Source organism: Pteropus vampyrus, unplaced genomic scaffold (assembly GCF_000151845.1).
Source record: "Pteropus vampyrus isolate Shadow unplaced genomic scaffold, Pvam_2.0 Scaffold171, whole genome shotgun sequence".
Taxonomy (NCBI): Eukaryota; Metazoa; Chordata; class Mammalia; order Chiroptera; family Pteropodidae; genus Pteropus; species Pteropus vampyrus.
Window position 1 is genome coordinate 2,681,440 of NW_011888952.1, and position 23,510 is coordinate 2,704,949.

Consider the following 23,510-nt stretch of genomic DNA (forward strand, 5'->3'; position numbering starts at 1 on the left):
AGCCATGGAAAGGACAAATGAGTGAAGGCCAAAGTCTTCACTTTGAAGGAAGCTCTTACTATTCCACAGCTGAAGATGTCCACTCGCTTTGTCAGCTGCCCCACCCTGATGAAATCTTCTGGCAGATATGCAGCTGAGGCCTGGAAAAGGTGGGTCTTCATCATGGTGTATTTTGACCTTCTATTGAGAGGACACAGGTGAGCCATTGGATGGGCCAGCATGGGGGTGAAGTTTTGGTCTAGCAAAACATTGGAGCTGTGGAAAAGAAAGAAGAGCTCTCATTTTGGGCTGGACAAGACCCTTAGCAGTGAGCACTGTTGGCCCCAGCAAGTGAATCACTGAAGACTCTCAATATGGAGTCTCTGAGCCAGTCCTGAAAGGGGTGCCTACTCCCATCAGCAAATGTTGATGGAGCTAAGATTAATCCTGCTGCTTCAGAAATGGCATTTGGTGTGGCCAAAGAGTTGCAGCCATCCTGATCCCCACAGATGTCCACCCTGTTCAATCTCAGCTGGCCAAGTCCTTCCTAAGCTGTTTCAATGCCAAGCTCTGGCTCAGCTGACTCAAGTCTAAATGCCAATACTCTTTGTGACTGAACCTGCCCATGTTGTGGGGAATAAACAATAAAAATATTCTTGGATTCAGTCAACTAAACCATGGGAGTGAACTCTCAGAAAGTACCCCAAAGTGGGGTGGGGGGGTGGAGGGACAAAAAACTAAGCTACATGTGTAAAAATATTTAGTGAAGAACTAACCCCTAACAGTAGCTTTTAAAGTAGACACCAGTTCTAATGTCTACTATTAGGAGTGGGTAAGTAAATTATGGGCAATCCCTGAAATGGAAGACTACTAAGAAGTTATCAAAAATAATGACATGCAATGTGGGGAAATATTTACCATGTTTAAATGGGAAAAAAGAATATGAATTTATAAGCAGATAACCATGCTACCTTAGAGCTAAGACTTCTGTGTGGGAGCCGAAAAGAGAAACAGAAAAATAGGGGGCAGCTTATGAGTCAGGGCTATGAGCCAAGATGACCTCTCATTCTTTCACTTCCTTTCTTGCTATTACAGTTGTTTGTGCAACCAAATAAGAATGAATGGAGAGAAAAGAGGAAAGAGCTTCCCCTTGCCAAATGGAGAGAGGACTTTAGGGAAGTGTGAGTTCTATGTTTTCAAGCTTAGTTTTGCCAAACTCTCTGGTATCTTCTGGAATCTCTCCCCATGCTGCCAGTCCCCAGATGGGGATCTCTTGTGCTTGGATATTTAGGAGCATGATACTGAGATACTGGGGTACACGCTAACCAGCAGGAAACCTTCCTGACTCAAGTTGCTTTCACCAACAGGTACACAAGCATGGGGGAGGGGTGGGAGGCAGGTCTCCGGGAAGACCCTAAGCACGGAGCTCAAAATCCTAAGGGGTCTTGGCAGACATGGTCCAAACTTCAGTGACCAGGTGCAGACAAGCTGGCTGGGTGCTTGTTGGGAAAACACCAACCGAGAAAGACAAATGCGGTGACAGGTAGGCAGTTCATGCTGAGACAGCAGTCACAGACACAACTCAGAAACACTGATTTTGAGGGTATACAAAAGAAAGAGAGACCCAAGGGAGATGAGGTGGGGAGAGAAAGGCAAACAGAAATAGAGGGAGAGGAAGGGGACCCAGGAATGTATACTGTCTCATCGCTGCAGCCTGAGACTTCGGCAGGGTCCAGCCCATCTCCCTCACCTCTTGATGTTGCTGTGGATGATCTCCAGGCCATGAAGGTGCTCCACGGCACGAAGCAGTCCTGAGAAGATGCTGATGCGCTGGGGCCAGGGGAGTGGGTCTGAGCCACCCTAAGAGAGAGAAGAGGACTTTTTAAAGTCTCAATGGCAGGGTGCTGGGCTCCTGTCTCTCCTCCAGCTCTTCATGTCCTCTGCAATAAGGCTTGCCCAGCGTGGTTTACTGGCAGGATATTTAGGAGCATGATACTGAGATACATGCACAGTCATCACAGAGCACAAGCTGCATGACTTTGGAAAAAATGTTCAACATCTCTGAGCCTCGGTTTCTTCAGATGTAAAATGGAAATGTTCAATCCTTATGCTTTAAAGTTGTAAGGGTTCAAAGGAGTGTATGGTATACCCCTAGCATAGTACCTGCCATACAGCAGGTGCTCAATAAATAGCAGCTATTTTTATCATGATTATTACAGCAGCAGCTCTAGAATTTTTCTCTAGGAGGGGCTCGTTGGGAGAGGAGCTAGGGAGCGTGTATTGGCACACCAGGCATGTGGGCCTTACACACTTGGGGAGACTTCACAAGGGCTGATGGGGATTGTGGGACGGGCTAGTTACCCACCTCACCCCAGGTGCCTGCTACTGTTGTTCTAGGACTGACTCTCCAGGCTAAATCACCATTTATTTTTAAAGTCATGTCTTAGGTTTCACATCCTCTAAAAACTGACCCTGCTAATAGATTTCTTCTCAAAAACTCTGGAATCTAGAGCCACATTAACCCAGTTAAAACTACTTGTCTGGTGTGTTCCTCAGGGCAAATCACTTTGCCTCTCTGTGCCAGAGACTCTTCTTTTGGAAAATGGAGAAAACCTCTTGGGTTGTAGAGGAGACATGTGTAAAGCTCTTATCATAGCGTCTTGCACACAGTGAGAGCTCAGCAAAGCTAAACGAATAACTGCTTTGTCTAATCCCTGCCAAAGGAAGCAATAATTGTGGTGGAATAACTTTTCCCTCTGAGGATTTTATGGGAAGAAGGTTTATTATAAAAATTATAATTTTAATGTTATACTCACGCGGTATAATATATAAAAGGTACAAAAGGACATGTAGTCAGTTTCCCTCCCATCCTATGCCACAGCTATCTAGTTTTCCTCCCCAGAGGTACCCAAGGCAGCAGTTTCTTGCTTCTTTCCATAATATATATTCCATAAGTACCCAAACAAATAGGTATATTTAAGAATAGCATTTTTAAATAAAATTGTGCCTCTACTTTTTCATACTTGGTATCCCTTAGTTCTTTTTCTTGTCCTATTGCATTGGCTAGCACCTCTAGAACAATGTTCAGTAAATTAGTGCTCTGGAATACCTTTGGCTTGCTCTTGACTTAAATGAAATGCCTCTTGTCAAATAAAATTTTTGTAGGTTTATTCCTGAAGATGTTTAGCCAGATCTTATCTATCTGCCTAACTTCTCTTTTTCTTTTTGAGCCACCAGTCTCGACATGGCTTCTTCTTTATATCCTTAGTTGTAAGCCTTCTGTTCATCTAGCCTTCACACGATTCCCCAGGCTGATTGTTTTATAATTTAGTTGAAATTTTAATGTGGTCATAGGAGGCCAGTACAGCATTTGCCTACTTTGCCATCTTCCCAACCTCTCTTCTGGAAGGGCCTCTCTGGATAGCCCCTCTCCCCTCTGGACTAATATAAGTCCCTAACCCTTGATTCTCTAATTGGGTACTGCCGGGTCATGTTCTCTGACCATGACCCAGCCCCTTACCTGATCCCAGAGTCTGTCTTGTAAAGAACCATTTGCCATGAAGGGATGAATCAAGCTGTAGAACTGTTTTCCAGAGCAGAAGCCCAGCAGAGGTAAGACGTTGGGGTGGCAGCATCTGAAAACAGGCGTCAGTGCAGGGGTGAGGAGTCAGACAGAAAGAGTAATCAAAGGCTGCTCCACTTCCTCACCTCCCACCCTTCTCTACCACCCTAAGGGCCCAGCACAATGGTAGCAAAATGAAAACTGCCTGGAAGTCAAGTTGTTTGAACTTATCCTATCTCACTGCTCTGCAGATACAACACCTTAACCACCCCATCTTCTGGAAACAAAAGCATAGAGATTAAGGAATTTACTTAAGGTTATAACTAGCAAGCCAGGATCAGATTGCAGGTCTTTGACTCCCAGGACCGGAGTTCTTCCCCAAAATCCTCTTCCACTGGGTTCTAAGTCACCGGTCCCTCCTGACTCTCCTCCTACCTTTCTGACCACTCTTTCTTGGACTTTTTTTTACCAAGACTCTCCTCCTTTGCCTCTCTCTCTGAAACCTGACTCTCCCAGGCTAGGCTCGTCATCTTGTCTTTTTAGCTGCTCTTCGAAGTATCTCCCAAATCTCTTATCTCCAGCCCCAATGCTCTAAACAGCCTAGACTCAACAAGTCCCAAACCAGCTTCCCCACCCATACTTATTATTTCAGCAAAGGATACCACCATCCATCCAATTTCCTAGAAACTTCCTTACATCTCCCATCTAATTAGTCACCATTCACTATCATAAATAGCTTTCAAAAGGTTCCTTTCATCCCGCCCTGGGCTGCCTTGGGTCAGACTCTGATGGACTTTCCCCAGGACTACTGTAAAGCTGCCTGCCTGAAGCTTCTGCCCTCCTCTACTCACCCCAGGCCATCTTACTTCACACTTTGTACATTCATTAGAGTTATTTACACTTCACTCTCCCCACTGGACTATAAACTTCCCCAAGTCGGAGCTGTGACTTCTTCACATTCTGTACTCTCTAGAGTCAGGTAATGCCTTGACAATTCACATTTGCCAAATCCATGAATGAAGGAGTGACTGCTGACCCCAGGAAGGCACTATGCCAAGGTAGAACAGACTTCCAGTTTCCATTAAATGTGTGTGTGTGCATGTGTATATAAGTATGTGTGTATAAGTGTGTACATTCATACACATGTATGAATAAAGATGAAAGAAAATATATCAAAATATTAATACAGTAGTAGTGTGTAGGTACAATGGAAAATAGGTGACTTCTATTCTCTTATTTATAATTTTCTTTATTTCTTAAAATACTCTACAATTATCACGTATTACTTGCCCAAGGAGGCTCATTGGCAAAGAAAACTCGGTAACTTGCCAAAGCTGAATGACAGCTGGTATCAAGCACATGACAGGTGCCCAATATGCATTTGTTAGATTCTTCAGTCAATGATGGCAGAGCCAGGACCATATAGTCCTTCCTCTTTTTTCTTTCCCAGTCCCCACCTAGTTCTGTGACAGAGAGGCTAACTTCACTTCTCCAGCCTGTTATCCTATCTGTAAAATAAGGTTTGAGGATGACTTTTGAAGGCCTTTATTGCTCAAGACCAGAGGTCAGCAAAATTTCTCTGTAAAAAGTCAAATAGTAAATATTTTAGACTTTGTAGGCCAGATGGTCTCTGTTGCAATTACTCGACTGCACACTAGCATACAAAAGCAGCCACCGATGATACAGAAATAAATGAGCATGGCTATGTTCCAACAAAACTTTATTATGGACACTAAAATTGGAATTTCTTATGTCATGGGTCATGAAATATTCTTTATATTTTTTTCAAACCATTCTTAGCTCTCAGGTCATACAAACACAGGCAGGGCCAAATTTAACCCGTGGATCATCATTTGCCAGATACTGATCTAGAGCACTAGGATTTTAAGATGGATTTGCCCTTAGAGTTGGAATCTGTATGTCTCTGCCTATCTCAAAAAACAGGATAGAAAAAAAGAAAAATGGGATAGAAAGATTTCTTTTCCCCCAGGAGGAAAGGAGTTGAGCCAAGTGAACCAAGGTTCTTTTATAATTCTAATCTATGTATATAGTTGCTACATAGAAAAAGAATAGGCTGTGGAGCCAGACCAATCTAGGTTCAGATTCTGGCTCTATCACTTACCAGCCTTGTGATTTTGGACGACACACTTAACCTCTCTGTGCCTCAATTTGTCCATTTGTAAAATGTGGTAATAGTAACTACATTACAGGGTTCTCGTGAGGATTAAATGAGTTTATACATACAGAGTTCTTAAAACATGTCTGCCATACAGGAAGCTCTAAGTGTTAGCTGTCATCATTATTAAACGAAGTATTCTCCAAAGGGGAGGCTTACCTATGACAAATTTGTATCTCTGCCTGGAAGAATTTTTCGATTGATCTTGGACCTGAACAGGCCATCTGTGGGAAAAGACACAGAAACATAAAAATCCAGCCTCACCTGTGCAGCCTCCATCCCCTATCAGAAACCAAGAAGTGCTCACCTCTCTGAGCTTTTTGATGATGATTGGTGTGCCCTGCCCTTGCCCTCTGTAGATGTCAGCAAAGGTCCCCTCACTGATTTTGTGGGTTTGGTTGAAGTTGTCAGTTGCCTGAACCACATCTGCCTCACTCCAGAAAAGCCTATCTCCGGCCAGGCTTAGCAGTGTTTCCTGCTTAGGAATGGAGGTGCTGAAATCCTGGGGGTTCAGAGAGAAGAGACAGACATTAATATTGAATTAATATGGAAAAATAACACCAGAGCTTAAGGGGTTCAGGGGATCATCTTTTCCAGTGAGGAAGAATGGTAAAAAGGACAGGAATAGGGCCAGCTTAACCCCCAGCTCCTCCTCAACTTGCTCTATGACCCTGGGCAAGTTACTTAACCTCTCTGAACCTTAATTTCCTCATCAACAAAAATGAAGATAACTACTGCACCCTGGAGCGTAATTCTGAAGATTAACTAAAATGTGACTATTCTCAGCAAATGGTTGGTGTTTGCTTTTTTTTTTTTTTTTTTTTTAGTTTACGAAGGTGAGCACCAAGGGGATCAAAGAGCTGAGGTGAGATCACACAGCTAGCTGGTCAATGGCCAAGTTGGTGCCCTTGGTCCTACGCATAGTACACAAGCTGGGAAGCAAGTTACAGGGTCATATAACCAAACATAATTCTGTAATCAGAGCTTTGGAGACTGCTTGCATGTGTAAGCCTATGAAAAGCAGCTCTGCTTCAATAACTTTTCTTCTTAAAAATAGGTGTAATTAAACTTAATTTTTAAAAAAGTTATATATGCTCTTATAAACAGTTTTAGATAATTGGTGGGGACCCTTGATCTCATTATCCACTTAACGGCTATTAAAGTTTAGTGTGTTTCATGCCAACTAGATATATAAAGATTTATTTAACAAACTGAAACCATGACAAACACATAGTTTTGATATCTGGTATTTTCACTTAACATTATACCATGATCATTCTCCCAAGTTATTAAACCATCTTTGAGAATGACTAACAGTCTTCTTTATGGAAGAGCTTCATTAATCAGACCTACGCAGAGCTGGCTTCTTCACCAGGCACCCTGCCACAAAACTTTTAGGGACCTACGAAATCTTTTTAATTTCTTTTAAAATCAGAAGAACAAAAATGAATTTTTAGAGTCAAAGAAAATATTTTAATTTTTACTCTATCTTGAATTATATGCATCTTTATATCAAAGCAATTATCAAATATTAATTTTAATTTTTTTAATGAAAGAAAGGACCCATGAGGGCTCAAATGCCTAAGACCCACAAAAGTCATATGTGGCCCAACTCATTGAAAATTCAGAATAACTCAGACATATTTGGGATTGAAAAGGTTGGAGGAGAGGTGATTTGCAAGCAAATAACAACTGTAATCAATTTACTTTGGGAGGAGGAAGATGCCAATTATCAGCTCTCATTTAAACACAAATAATGGAAAAGCTCATTAAAAACATATATTCACTAAAGTGCACCAACCCCTGCACCCCCCATCCCACCAATGCCCAGCCCCAGATGTACTGATGGCCAGTACTTACAGCCTTAGTGGCTCTGAGTAATTCAATGGGTCTCCTTTCTTCCCCTCACCCCAGCCCTAACCCCCAAACTGGTCTCAGGGAATAAATGTGTTGCAGTTTTGAGAGAGCGCCATGAGTTGAGGATATTGAGCTGGGGATATGGCTTGTGAGTGGAAGATTTACCTTTGAATCAGATGAAACAGGAAGGCTGGTTTTTAAAGAAGGAGGGGCATTTTCAGGAGGAGGCAGAAGGTTAGTTCTGGCTGGAACTGGCCCTGGAAAGGAGAGACTGTGTGTCAGTAAGTGGCCCGCTGGAGGAAGGCGGGAGGAGTCTCTGTTGGTCCCCAGGCCAAGCCAATCTCTAATTCACTATACAAACACTTGTCTGTAATGACAGCTGCCATTTCCTGACACCCCCAGGTGCCAGCCTACACACTCTCATGCCTTTACCTAAATGAATCCTTATGACAGCCCCACTAGTTGGTCCTATAAATCAGTGGCTTCCAACCTCTTTGGCACCTGGGACCAGTGCTCCTATGAGAATCTAATGCCTGATGATCTGAAGTGGACCTGAGGTGGTGATGCTAGTGCTGGGGAGCAGCTGCAAATACAGATGAAGCTTCACTCACTGCCCACTCACTTCCTGCTGTGTGGCCCAGGTCCCAACAAGCCACAGACCGGGGATTGGGGACCCCTGCTATAAATGATCCCTGCTATTAAATGATCCTCATTTAGCCAGTGGAGAAATGGAGGCACTGCAGGTGGCCACTTGCCCAGGGCCACACAGTAAAGTGGCAGAGCCAGCTTCCAAAGGGAATGTCATCTGTGTAACATCTAACCCCTATACTGCCCCACCTCCCTCGCAAGAAGCAGAAAAGAACTCAGAGGAAAATAGCTATGGACCCCTGCCTTCCAGAAACCTCCACCATGGTAGGAATGGCAATAACCGGCCTCAAAGGTCAGAGGCAGGAGAGGCCAGCCATAGTAGGTTGAGAGATCGTGGAGGGTTTCACAGAAGAAGGAGCATTTGACCTGGCCTTGAAAGATGGAGAAATGTTTCTAACAAGTGGATATGAGGTAGGAGGACACCAGGCAGTGGAATGGGCCTAAGCAGAGGTATGACAGTGGGAAAACCCAGGCGTGCATTAAACATTCCAAGCACACTTAATGAGCAAACATTGACATCATGCCAAGGACAGTTCTAAACACTTCACTGTGTTAAGTGATTTAACCCTCACAACAATCCTAGAAGATAGGACCATTATCATCTACTCGTTATAGATGGTAAAATTGAGGCCCCTGAGTAACTGAGGACTGGCCCTTCCAAGGGAACTTGGCCTTGACCCCAGGGTTGCTGGTCAAATTCACCTGGTTTATGACATCAGGAAAGGAGTGATTAATCTGGAACTTTGGCCATCAAAACAATAATTCAGAAGGACGAAAACAGTACCAGGGTGAAACTAGAATCAGCCTTGCTAAACTATTAACCTAGGCAGCTGATGAAATAAAACTCACCTGATACAAAGCCTGAGGCTCTTCCATCTTCCACGGAGCCCAACAGGAGGGCCACCCTAAGCCTCTCTCCCTGCGTCTGCCACAGCTTCTGAAGTTTTTGATTTTTCACATTTTCCAGCAATGGCTATATTTGAAAGAACTACACTTGAGAAGGTACCGTGTTTGCAAACCCACACTGCAAATACAAATGAAGTTTCACTCACTGGCCACTCACCAGTGAACTCCAGAATGGGGTACTAAAAATACACACACACACAGGTGCACATACACCCACTCAGTCCATCAGTGCACTATAACTGTAAATTGAGCTTTGGGGTAAAAGCTATAGCCCAGACACTGGAAGTAAACCTTTGGCAAACAAATAAATTATTTAAAAAATCCAGAATGAAAAATAAAATAAAACCAGGAATGAGCTGCAAACCAGCTGCTGGCAGCATACCTGACAGAGAGAGCCCTACTGCTCACTCAGATCCATCCCCACATCTGCACCTGGGCCATGCCTCCCACAGGCTGCTCTCCCCAGTGACTGAGTGCAGAGGAGAGGCTAAGGGGAGACCCAGGCCTCTGATGGTGACTCTGGTCTCTCCAAGGACACCACCTCCTGAGCCTGCCTTAGACAGCAAGCAGGCAGGCAGGCAGGCAGGACACTTCCAGCCGACCTTCCCACACCCTCTCCTTCCTTCCCGGCCCAAAAGCTCCCCCAGCCTTGCCCAGCTCCCTCCCCACTTTCTCTCAGGCACTTGTCCTGTGAAAATCCTTGCATGTTAACCTTGGCTTTCGCTTCGCTTCTCGGGTGACCTGGAGTACAGGACCACACTGACACTGCTGCTCCTGCAATGAAGCATTCTCTTGGCCTCAACCCAGTACCCTTGGCCTGTGTCCCCCAAACTGCAGTCATATTCATCCATCTCCAAGATGTTGGCCATGTCTCTGTGCTGTCTCACTATGAGTTACTTGATGTTTTCCTTTCAATCCACTTTAATTCATGTAGTATGCATCTAGCCTTGAAATCCCTAGTTTTTTGTGCATATGATATATATTTTTCTAATACCCATGTTCTCATGTACCACACTCTAAGAACCACTGCTCCAAGCTAACTCCATCTTCCTCCTGCTTCTTTCTTCGAGTGCTGCCTTATCCTTGACTTCACAGTAGGGCTGTGCACATGGTCCCTTGTCCTCTCCCTTTGCCCAGTGACTCCAGGGTCACTAATGGTCTCACAGAGCCAGGATTTTCTGATCTGGCTTCATGCCTGGAGTTCACTCTGGGGGCTATACCAAGTCCCTTGGGTTGGGAGGATCAGTGAGGTCTACTAGTTAAAGGAGTGGCTGAGTCTATCCCTGCGGTTTTGTAAAAAAAAATCAAATAAAATAGAAAGAAATGAAGTTTGGGCCACTACCAAAAGGCTGACACATCAGATAAGAATTAGGCCTTGTTTTGCATGCTCATGGAAGGACTGAGTCAGGGTAACACTTGGCTACATAAATGTAATTTCCAAAACATCTCCTTTAGAAATCCTAGAATGTCTGCATTCCCAAGCAGAATTTCATCCTGCTGTGTTGCATTGTGTGCCTGAGTATAGAACACGCAGTGGTGGGTGCTATATCTCAACTGGGGTTTTCTGTACACTGCCTGGTGGCTGGCAGTGGGTCTGCCTCTGCAGCCTCCCAGTCTCCTTTCTGTTTATCAGACATAACTGGGCTCAAGTCCTGGCTCCATCATTACTAAAGATTTGACCTTGGGTGAGTTGTGCTTCATTCTTTAGCTTTCTCAAATGCAAAAAGAACAACAATATTCCATTCCTTATAGAGTTCTTGTCCAGATAAAAGAGATGACAGTTATAAAGCACAAAGATGCACCCCTCTCTGGTACATATGGAGTACCAAGGCTGATAAACTCCATGTGGAATAAGAGGAAATAGATTCTGACTGACCACACAATGGCCTCTCCTATAGCTAAGGCTTTGTGATAGTTATTTTAGCTGCTCGGAGCCCTTTTATTTGAATTCTAGCTTTGAGAATCTGTTTAATGAGGTGCTCAGAACCTATCTGTGGCTCGTTTACTGACGTAATTCCCTCCTCCACATCTCTCCCCCACTTCCTCCCCACCTAATGTGAGAGGGTCAGTATATACACAGGTTGCTGTGTGGGCTCTAGGCAACCCACCTGAGCAGAATCCTGGCCTCACCACTCATTCTACCAGGAAGCTCTGGCAGGTCATGCATCTTTCCCCAAATATCAAAGGGGACAACAAGGACCCCTGGCTCCCCGGTTGTCAGGGTGATTCATGAGGTACTGGCCACAAACTCCTGGCCCAGTGTCTCCTGCACACAAGCACCTGTCTGTGCCCTCCCCAGCCACCGCTGCCTCTGCATTCCCCACTCCTACAAGATAATCAGCTTGAACTTTGGGGCCCAATGGAAGCTTGGGGTTTTCCTGAGAGAAGAAAGACTTTGGGTCATTTGATGAAATTAATGATTACTTTCTTATTTTCAGTTTGGGCAAAGATAGACAATCAACTTCCTGTCTCTATCTACAGATTGTATTTATTATCTCGACCCACCAGGGCACATATGCTTTCAAGGGCCATTCAAGAAAGTAAACGGTACAAAGGCTAGCAGAAACACATGATGCTTGTTTTTGCAGTCTCCTAGATAACGAACATCAGAAGAAGTTGCTACACCTGTAACCCTGACCAGCACGATCCTAGAATTTCCCTATTTTATTACTCTGTTTCCCGTTGATCATCAACTAGTATCATATTTGCTTCCATCCTGACCAGCATGTCCCCAGAATTTCCCTATTTTATTACTCTGTTTCCCGTTGATCATCAACTAGTATCATATTTGCTTTAGGACTATTTCCCCTTATCTTTAATCGCTGATCAAAGTCCTCCACATTTTTTGTCTTTAGTTGCAGGAAATAATTCAGATTCCTTGGCTAGAATTAATTTTCCAGACTCAACCTATCTGGGGTGTCTGGAACATTCCTAACATCAACTAACATTTAATGAGCACTTACATGGTGAGGTGTATGATTCCTTACCACAACATGATGACGTAGGTTTTGTTATGCCCATTTTATAGATGCAGAAACTGAGGCACAGAAACATTAAGTAATTCTGTTAGAAAGTGGCAGAGTTGGGATTCAAATAAAGGTCTGTCTAATGCAAAAGCCTGTACGTGCTCCTCTCAGCCCATGCTGACCTTATCTTTACGATCCACACTAATAAACTGAGGTTTCATGGATTTGGGATCTTTGGCTCGCTGCTCAGGAGGCTGCAGGAGAGCGAAAGGAAGGCTGGGCTCCAGGGGAAAGGTGATGAAAATGGAGATGTGAGCAAGTGGCAATCCCCCTCAGGGAAGTCATCCACTGGCTGAGTCCTTCTATAATTTGACAAACTGTCCCCAAGCCTTTTCCTGGGCAAAAGGGGATCAGGACAAATCTGAAGTGATCTTTAAGGCTTTGGAATAGCAGTGAGTGCAAGGGATAAAAACATAACTGTTCAGATTATACTGCTCAGATGCTACTTCCTACTCATGTGACCTTGAGCAAAACACATTCCCTCTTGGTGTTTCACATGCCATAGAACAAAACAGCAAGTCTGTGACTGGAGAAGAGGAAGAAGATGGGGGACAAGCAGCACCCCTCAGTACTCCACTGCATGGCTGAGGGCGAGGCCCTACACAGGCCACCAGCCTGTGGAGAGCTGACAGAAAGGTCATCAGGCTCCCAGCCCACAGAAGGCATGTGTTGCCAGCCAGTAATGGGGACTTGAGAAACCACAGGCAAAAAGCCTGGGCCCGGTGCATATGATCTCGTGCTTTAGTTTCCTCATCTGTGGAACGGGGATAATCACAATACTTAACTCAAACAGCTAACTAAGTATTAAATAAGTCAACATCTCTGAAGTGCTTAGAACAGTGTCTGGCACAGAGAAAGCCTTCATTTACTCAGTTATTGCTTTCTATTAAAATGGTAAAAAATAAACCAAATTTATGTTAAAATAGTACATACAAAATTGAGATGCCTTAAAATGTAAACAAACATGCTTAACTCCAAGATTTATAATAAAAATCACACTAAAAAATGAAATTAATTAATTAATTAATTAAACGGCGAAAAAATAGTATATATTGTTTTGTTATCTGACTTTTTTTACTTTTTAACTCAATACAATGTAAACAAACATGCTTAACTCCAAGATTTATAATAAAAAATCACACTAAAAAATGAAATTAATTAATTAATTAATTAAACGGCAAAAAAATAGTATATATTGTTTTGTTATCTGACTTTTTTTACTTTTTAACTCAATACATTGTAAGTATGTTTCTATCATTGTTAACAGTATTCTTATGTTAATAAGATGTTAAAAGTATTATTATGTTATCAGTATTATTGTTATGACCTACTGGCATCAATTTTATCATCCCTACAATTGTTTCTAATTTTTTACTATTACATGCTGAGCTGAATATCCTTAGTTAAATCATTTTCTTAAATAAATTTCCTTTAAACAAAAAAAAATGAAATTTAATTAAAAATACCTGGGCCCTGAAAGGCAGCTGGCCTCACAGGCTGCCCCATTTTCTGTTCATCGTTGGTGTTTCTTACAGAAGCTGGTTTCAAGGCATCTGGGAAATCAGGGCTGGAAGACTTTATTTCAGGAACCGGTTTCCCTGAAACAAATGGAAAGAAAGATGAAGTGGGGTAACTATCCAGAGGCTGGGTCTAGAAGTCAGAGACCTGGGTTCTAGTCTGGACTCTGCTTTGAATTTGCAGTGTGCCCCTCTTTGGGCTTCGGGCTCCCCATCTGTAAGATGTAGTGGTTGCGCATAATAATCTCCTGTGATCGGTCCAGCTCTGACATTCTGAGGCAGATATACCTGGCTTCTTAGCCTACTAGCTATGTGACCTTGGACAAGTCACTTTTCTTCTTGGCACCTGTATCTGCACCTATAAAATAGAGCTGATGATAATGATAATATCTGCTTGCCTACCTAATAGGCTATTGGGAGGGGGTATATGAGAAAAAAGACATGAAAGGGCTCTATAAACTATACATTTCCCTGAACACGTGGAGAAGTTAAAGATATCCATCCTGCTAAGTCTCTAGCTGTGCTCCTAAATATAAAAGTTCTGGCAGTCCTGCAGCTTCCCCCTCTACAAGCACTGGAAACAGAATCCCTGTTTTATAGATAGGAATTCTGAAAATAGCAGCTATGTCAAATGAGTGCCAGCTGTGCCAGGCCCAGGCCAAGCTTTGCATCAAATCCTCATAAGAACTTTGCATTTCATCCCTGATAAGAAAACTAAGGTGTGAGCAGGTTAAGTGGCTTCTCCACGATCACAGGCCTGAGCAGGCAAGACTGGCCGAAGGAGCCTGGGTAGAAGTCAACTGCCTTCATGAGTAATTACTTCCCCTTTCCATAAATTTGGGAATGCCCAAAGGTGCTGCAAGGGTGTGTCTACACTGGCTTCCACCCAGCTTCTCAGAGCCTGCTCTTTGTGAAGGAGCTTCCTTCACCACGGCCCTGATCTCATCTCTCCCGGCTGGCTGCTGCCTCCAGCTCAAAGGGCCTCCAGGTCCCTCCCTAGGCCATCTTACTAAAATACAGATCAAACCTCATCGTTTCCCTGCTTAAAGCCTTTATGACTTCCCATTGTCTGGATACACAGCACATTCTTCACAGGACTCCTTATAGCTCCACATTGCCTCCCAGATCAAATCCAAATTCTACAGCCCTGTATTCAAGGCCTTTCACCCTCTGGTGGTTTAGGGTGGACCAATATTTGAGAACTGAAAAAATAGGGCCACCGAAGTCCCAGGGAAAGCCTCCGACTTGCTAACTCTCACACATGCTCAGGTGGGGCTGGGGCAAACCATGTCCAGCCTTTGAGTCCCCAGTAGCATTCATTCCAACAGGTAAACTACATCTCTTTCTAAACAAAACTGATCATTACCTTGAGGCCAACCTCTTCAAACCCAAGCTTTGGGTCTAGAACAATATTAATAATGCCTAAATGCATGGCACCACACTTGTACAGCACCACACAGATTTATTTGATTTTCTCAACAATCTCTAGCAGTTAACAATTATCTGCATTTTATTTTTGAGCACATTGAGGCTCCCAGGGGCAAAATGATTTGTCCCCAAAACCCGGGGCTGGTTTCACTGTCCCCTCCCATCTGGCTAGGGCAGAATTACTCAAACACCACCATAATCACCACCCCCCCTCCAAACCCCACTCCCCTCTGCTGATGGCACTGCCTCTGGGCCCTGCCTGCAGAAAAGCAGGAAGACAGGGAGGCAACTTGTGAAGAAAGGCTAGAAGGAATGGACAAAACTAACAAGAAGCCTGAATGGGGGATAATAGGTGACTTTCCTTTACTGTCACTGATATATTATTCTTTTAAATAAAACTATCTCATAAAAGAGGTAGCAGAGCTTAGCTGTTTAGGGTTCAGGCTCTGGAGTAGAAACCAGCGCCATCACTTCCCAGCTGTGTTTACTCTGGACTACTTTCATGAGAACTAAGGGAAACGGCACGTATAAACTGCTTAGCTCAAAACACAGGAACTTCATTATTGTTGCTCTGTTTTTAAAATATTGGTTATGTCTTCATAGCCCACATATTGAGTATGAAAAGAATAGGGTGGGAGTTTTCATTTTCATTTAACAAGACTGAATTGTTTACACTTTCTTTTTTAGTTTTATTATATATATTTTTTAATTATGGTAAAATACACAACATAAAATTTACCATCTTAACCATTTTTAAGTGCCCAGTTCAGTAGTATTAAATACATTCACATCGTTGTACAACCATCACCACCACTCACCTCCAGAGGTTTTTTCCATGGTCTCAAATTGAAACTCTGTCCCCATTAAACAAGAACTAGCCATTCACCCTCTCCCCGGCCCCTGGCAATCACCATTCTACCTTCTGTCTCTGTGAATTTGACTACTCATTTAAATTTTTTAACTTGTGTGCTTTTTTTTTTTTTACACTTTAATAGTAACTAAAAAAATGTTATGTGTATATCCATTCATAAGAAAAGGTGTTAATATATCATTGAGTGACAAAAAAGGATTTATATGTTACCAGTTTTTTATAAAATATGTATAAAAGTATAGAAGACATCTATATATGAAGAGAAAAAGAGCCTGAAGGATTTGTTAATAGTGGTTATTTCTGGGTGGTGTGATTATCATGTTTTTATATTGTGGGTTTGGGGGGTGTTGTTTTTCAGTTTATTCACATCATAGAATTTTTCAACAGTGATCACGCATTCATTCCATAGTAAAATATGTTTCTTAAGAAAAAAATCAGTAAGCAAGCTAACTAAACTAATGACCAGATCTGAATCTTCTCAATTAAAGTAAGGAGCCATTTGCCCTGGGAAATGCATCTAGCCTAGATTAATAAGCAAGTGATCACTAGATTCAGATCCAGCTCACTTCTGGTGTTAGCCACCAACTAAGACGTGTACTTGGTATTCAGCAAGAAAGAAAACTGAGACTCAGGGAGGTTAGGAGACCCATCCAAGGGAGAAAGCGGAAGAAAGGGGCATTGAGGCAGGACAGTAGGGTACCTTTCCATAACCACGGTGGGGAGACAGGACTGTGGAAAGAATGCACGCCCTACAGCATGGTCCTCGGAGAACACACATTTCATTTCTCCCCACCTGCGGTCCTCAGGCACCTCAGAAGGTCAGCCCATGGACCACACTACCCCACCCCAACTCCCATCAGGCCGAGGCCCTTCTGGCCAAAACTGGGAGCCTAAAAGTCGGTTCTTCCTCAACAGCAGCCCTACAGGCAGGACTCATGGAATCACACATCTTTGACTTATGTAACAGTGCTACCTTCCACAGGCAGGGAGAGAGGACACAGTCCCTTGTACAAAATGACAATAGAGAACCATCGCTGGCAACGAATGCTGATTCATGAGCAGATCCGGAACAAAGCCATATGCTCCCAGGTTATACACAGACATGAATACTGTGCCCCTGCCCCCAGAGGCAGGAGCCACCCTATGCCACTCAGAGTCCTCATCTTCCCTGCCCTCCTCCCTCTGACCCAAGATGGCCTCTTTCCTGGCACCCTTCCCCCACAAACCGCCTGGGGTGGGATCCCATGTTCCTGAAAGGCTACATCAGTAGCATCATCTTGACATCTGTATATGAGGCAAAAGGGCAAAGATGGCTCCTCTGTGTGAGGCCAGCACAGCTTTGGCCTTAGCTCCCCTTGCACTGGGCTGGCCAGGTCTGCTGGCGAAGGGAACCCCAGACTGCCATTTCCTGCAAAGCCAGGCCACGACAGTAGGAGCTATTCCCAGATGCATTGGCTTCCTACAGATTCTACCTGCACCCCCACACTGCCTATAGCCCCAGAAGAAGAAGAACCTTACTCTTGTCTGAGGCCCAGCTGAGCCTCAGTTTCCTCATTAGATGAAGACTATAAAAGGCTTCATCTAAGGAAAGTCTAATTCTTTATTTTTCTTCTTTCTTAGTGACATGCAGTGGCCTACAGCGGGTGCCGTAGGTCATGTGCAAGCACATGGGAGTGGGTGGGGAGAACTGTCACTGGCAGGGGTACAGCCTATGGTTGAGTCTGTCAGCATCTTTTGAGCTGACATCCACCCTCCTACCTATTCACACTTCAAGGGCCACACCCAGCCACAGAGCTCAGCTGACAGAGCCCCATGTCAGGGCCACAGTGACAACCCGATGAGAAGTTTCTGTTTCCTGTGAAACCCCCGTCTTAGCTACTGTGGGTTTTCAGACGTCTTTCAGATACAGACAGTAAAGAAGATGTTTAAACATCTTCGTTTCTACTCTTGAGTTGCTGATGCCAGATTTGAGTTGGAAGGCACAGAGCAGGCCTTTTCTTGCCTCTTTTCCTACTATCAAAACCGGAAGAGGGAGAAACTGGCTTCTCAGCACTTCCTGCCTGGAAACCTGGTCTCTGATAGCTGAACAGATATAACAGTCACTCTATCAGGCTGATACATCAGAGTGCCATGGAAATAAAAATAGAACATTGAGGGCAGGACAGGGCAAAGGAGGCCAAAGTGTTTATGAGAAAAGGTGGTGACAACCTTCAAACCTCATTTGAATTTCCTGTCAGTCAAGGCAGGGCAGGAAATATCATTACTATGACTGATGCATAGAAGCAGTCTCCAGAACAATAACACTCTTTTTCCCCTGGGATTATAGTCTCAAAAAATTCTGCACTTCAAATTATTCTGCAGTATCATGAAATCCAAAAATATAAATTGTGATCAAAGAATAGAACCAAGAATAAGTGTGGGAAAGCTTCCGTTTCCATATCCAGCCTCTAAAATTCCTAGCTGTGTCCAAGGGCAAATTTCCTATCCCTCTGTGCATCATTTGTATCTTCTGTGGAGTCAGAATAATTATAAAATATAGGACTATTACAGGACTCAGTGGGACAAGATATGTAAAGCAGCTGGCTGAAGGCCAGGGCGCAAATTGTACAAATGGTCATCCTCTGTCTTCAGTCCTCTCTCCCTGCCCAAAAGGCCCAGAATAAGAACCTTTGATCCCAACTTGGGGTCTCTGAAGGAAGCATTTGGGGTGGATGACTATTTTCAACACTTTAAACCCTCTAATAGAAACTGACTTTTGGTGGGCAGGGACATGCTCTCAAAAGACACAGTGGCCATGGGGCAGCATAATACAGGAGACTGGCTTGAGGAGAGGTGGCACTTGCTTCTGGCTGCCGGCACCAAAGTAGCCAGCCTTGTCACACACACGGGAAGACAGGCAGCTTGGGGTCCTTCTCCCTGCTGGGACCCCCAGGGATAGGGAGGGGTGCCAGTGATCAAAGTAACAGCTTTGGTGGCTGACAGGTTGACATATAGATTCTCAAACCAATGAAATTAGAGTCTAGATGTTTTTGAAAGTTCCTTAGGTAAGGATGAGAATTACTGGCTTAACCCAGAGTGATCAGGGTTGAGTTTCAGGCACCAAGGGACAAAGATGGGGGAGCAGAAGCATTTCTCTGTACCCCTTTTGCAGTTCACTGCAGGTAACACTGCTACCTAGGCCTGACTTCTTTTCCTCTCTGCTTTGTATTTTCAGGATGTCCCACCTCTCTAAGGAGCATGAGTCACTTATGCCATGCAGCCAAATGAACTCAACAGCACTCTAGCATGCTTCCAACCAGTTATGCATGTCATAGTCAGGCTCACTGGCAAGGTAACCTTTCTAAGTCTTACCTGGCAAATGAGACGAGGGACTATACTCCCAGCTCAGAGAGTTGTCATGAGGATGAAATAAGGAAGCGCTCGAAAGTTATAAACTATTAGTATTATTTACTATTATTATTATCATCATCCCTAACTCTAGGTCAGGCTTTGTCCTAAGTGCTTTCCCTTATGTGTGGCCTCTTTAGTTCAGATAACAGCCAAGAGAAAAGGTCCAATTGCTATCTCTGCTTTATACCTCAATAAAGTAGTACCTAGAAGGATGATTTATATTTTATTTATGCCCCACTTCCTTCAATTGAAAGGCTCATGCATGCTGGGCCCTTGACAGAGGGGCCTTTGATTCCCTCCCTGGCTGCCAGGAACATTTAACACAGTGGCAAATCCAGAAACCACATACTTGAGCAGAGGGGACTCTAGCTGCTGAAAAAGTCTTTCCTCCATGAGCACACTCTGGGAATCCCCACATACCCACCCTTCACAGCCCTCAAGTTAAATAGTGATGTAATATTTATAGATTTGTTTTTATTTTTCAGCTGACTCGGGTGGCTGAAATGGATTCCTTCCGGAACAAATGAAAGTGATTCAGTCATAACTAAAAGAACCCTGGTGCTCAATGGCTACACCTAACTCTCTGGGCCCTCTCTTTTCCTTTCTCTCCTAAACTCTGGGTTCAATTCTCTTGGGCATCTGAAGTCCACCCCCACCCTCCCCACACACACACAGGCACACCCCATTCAAAATTCCCAATTCAAGCTAGGCATGAAATTAGACAAATCTGAGGACATGACCTGTTTTCCTAATCACTCTCTCTGGTTCTCCATTGGAGCTGTACTCCAACAGCTGCTAAAATGACTCATCCTTCCTCATTCATTCATCCATTGTGTTAGAGACAAAGGATGCCACCTATTATCAAAACTGACATGATCCTGACATTAAGCTAGCTAAATAAGAGATATCTAATTACAAACTTAGATGAATTCTATACAGAAAACAAACTTGAAGGGAAAGCTTCTGTGAGTAGGTACCACTTAAGCAAAAACCCAAAAGATGAGAAGGATTAGTTATGGGAAGAATGCAAGGGAGATGGGGAAGGACCAGCATTCTAAGGCGAGGAAATAGCATATGCGAAGGTCCTGAGGCAGAAAACAGTTTGATGTATCTCCTTGAATGAAAGATGACTCTGGTGGCTAAGTTGAATGAATGAGGGGAAAGTGGCAGAGATAAGGTGAACATGCTGGGCAGGGGTTAGACCTCATAGACCAGAGTTAGGTAGAACCTTATAGTCATTTGCTCCCTCTTGTACCCTAGCCTCCCTTGCACTTAGGCTGAGGCCATGTGACTGGTTCCGGACAATGGACTTTAAGTGGAAATGCTATCACCACTTCTGGACAAAGCAATTAAGTGATAGTGAGCCTCTTCCACCTTTCTCTTCTTCTCCCACAGTGACCTTGGAAACTGTGTGTTCTAGATGACACATCCAGCAACGAAAACATAGGAGGTAGGCTGGACTTTGAGAAATCAATCTTTGTTGTGTTGAACAGTGAGATTTCAGAGTTTTGTTAGCTATAACTGCAACATAACCTGGCCTATCGTGATTAATGGATAATCTCAACATGCATCTAAAACTTGGAACCCAGAGGAGCCTAGTTACAACAGCTTAGCACAGTACAGGAGTTCAATAAATAACAGTTCCTTTCCCTCCAGCTTTTACCCTCCCTCTAAAAAATTGAGGACTGGTTTAGATGCACTGCACATAACCCTCTGTTCATTCTCACACTACTCCCTAGAAACCCATAATGATTGAAGCCTCATTTTTTTCCAATGGAATAACTAATGTGTGGAAGGAAAATCAGGTGACCTGTCCTGGGCCACACAGTAATAACTTAGAAAAAAAAATATTCATCATCTCTTATATTTTGAAGCTTTCTAGCTTACAAAAAAAGTACACAGGGAAATTATACCTATTTTTCAGAGGGCGGAAGTGAGACTTGATGCCACCTAGTGACCTACTCTAGTAGGTTAAGCGGATCTGAGCTCCCATCCTGGCCCATGACTTACTCGTATGTAGCTTTGGGCTTTAAGTACATTACTTAATCTCTGAGCCTCAGTCTCCTCATCTATAAAACAGCGATACAAGATTTATGAGATAAGATGCTTGTCTGGCACATATTTAGGTGCTAAATACAGGTTCTAAGTAGAACCCAAATACACTGACTCGATCTAGCGAGTCTTGCCCCAACACAGTGCCACCTCCAGTGGCAAGTTTCCAGTGACCCTACAGTCTGATATCTACCCATGTTTTGTTGTTCCTTGGTGGTTGGAAAGGGGAGGATGCTGGGAAACCTTCCAAGAGTGCAAACACATGAGCCCTGCCTGGCGTTACAACAGCTCGGCCTTTTCAGAAGAGAGACTTCATTCTCTTCTGTTTCATTTAAGGCAGCAGCCAAAAATTCCCCCACCGAATAAAAGCCCAGCTCCAGGAAGGAAATGACTTTGTATGAGATGCCAACCCAAAAGTTAGAAATTATCAAAATTGCATAACCAAGAAGAGACTACACAAAATTGAGAAAGTCGAGACTCCCAGAAGGATAGTAGTGGCAGATGGGAATATAAATTTTGGTCACCTATCAAATCTCTTCAAATTTCAGAAGCTTCTTGCTTTCCTAATCAGCTGATACCTGGAAATACCTAGGCCCCTACCCCATTCCACACAGCAGCCAAAAGAGTAGGCTACTTCCCAGGTACAAGCGCTCCAAAATCTTCCCTCCATTCCCAGTGAAAGCAAACTCTTGACCACGTCCTGTGCAGCCTTGGGTGGCCTGACCCTGCCCTCCTCCCAGTCTCAGCCCCTCACACTCCCACTGTCCTCTAGCTGAGGCCTCCATGGCCTCTCTTTGGGTCCTCAAACTATGCTCCTTCCCACTACCAGGCCTTTACACATGGTGTCCCCTCTGTCTAGAAATGCCTATGTGGTCCCTTACTTCAGTTGGCCCACTCATTCTTCGAATGGAGGTTCCAGTTTCACTTCCTTGGAACAGCTTCCTTTGATGAGCTCAAATCTTCCTCTCTTCCCCTCTCCTACCTATCTGCCCAACCTAACTACACTTCTCCTTTGAGCACTCACGCTGCAGTTGGTTATGCATCTCTGTGTAATCATCCTGTTAATATTTGTCTCCCACACTAGACTTCAAGCTCCTTGAGGTCTAGGACCTTGTTTGTATTTTCATTGCTATGTCCCCAGTGCCTAACACATAGCAGGTACTTGATAAATATTTCTTTAGTTCTTTATTGAGTCTCTCGTCCAGCTCTGTGTATCTAACTCCCTATATGGAAAAAGAGGGAGAGTGTCACCTCACAAGGAACGAACACCTTCATCTGAGTGGAGCATCAAAAGGCACTGCCTAGAGCTGATGGAAAAAGAACTAGAAATCTAAGGATAGTCATTAAAAGTTGTAAAAGCAATCTATAAAAGAACTAAAAATTGTGAAATGGATGTATGGAAGGATGTGGAAAGGGAGGTGTATATAAGCCAAACTTCTTCTACAAAGTTGGTGGATAATATTTAAGTTAGTAAGTATAAACATAACAATATATGCACAGTATTCAGAGAAAGTTCTAATGTAGTAGAGAGTATCTATTCTCTGTCTTTCTAAATTCTGGAAGTTTCAGCTAGACATATGGCTGCCTGGCTAAAAACTACACTTCCTGGACTCCTTTGCAGCTAAACATGTCCATGTGACTAAATTCTAGCAAACAGAATTTAGTGAAGTGATAAGTGCATCTTCCAGATTGTACCCTTAAAAGGAAAGGAAAGTGGTCTCCCCTTCCGGCTGACTGGAATATGGAATTGGCCGTAGGAACAGGAGCAAGTATCTCAAACCACAAGAGGAAGCCTCGTACATGTTAAGAACAGCAGAATAATAGAAAAAGCCTGAATCCCTGACACTATAAATCCACCATATCAGCCTTGGATTGTCAACATGCACACTACTAATTGAAAGAAACCTTCTTTTAGATTAAGCTGTTGTTACTGGCCTTTCTTGTAGCAGCCAAATAAATATAATAACTAATACAGAATTGGTACCCAACAGTAAAGCTCCAGGAAGCAAGGATCCAGATATCACAGGCCAGAAAGCTGATTATTCTTCACATATCAAAGCAAAAAAGTTGGTAAAACATCACCTGTGACACTCAGAAG

The 23,510-nt window shown here is 43.6% G+C and overlaps 1 protein-coding gene across 1 annotated transcript in view; it reads right to left on the reverse strand.

Moving 5' to 3' along the window:
- Positions 1–23,510, reverse strand: part of IRAK2 (interleukin 1 receptor associated kinase 2) — a 48,001-nt gene that overhangs the window by 12,387 nt on the left and 12,104 nt on the right. The window contains exons 3-9 of the mRNA XM_011370568.2: positions 13,621–13,752; positions 7,740–7,831; positions 6,025–6,219; positions 5,877–5,941; positions 3,500–3,614; positions 1,730–1,839; positions 60–255 (exon numbers count right to left, since the gene is read on the reverse strand). Of these exons, the coding sequence (XP_011368870.1) occupies positions 60–255; positions 1,730–1,839; positions 3,500–3,614; positions 5,877–5,941; positions 6,025–6,219; positions 7,740–7,831; positions 13,621–13,752 (905 nt within the window). The remainder of the gene's footprint in view (positions 1–59; positions 256–1,729; positions 1,840–3,499; positions 3,615–5,876; positions 5,942–6,024; positions 6,220–7,739; positions 7,832–13,620; positions 13,753–23,510) is intronic.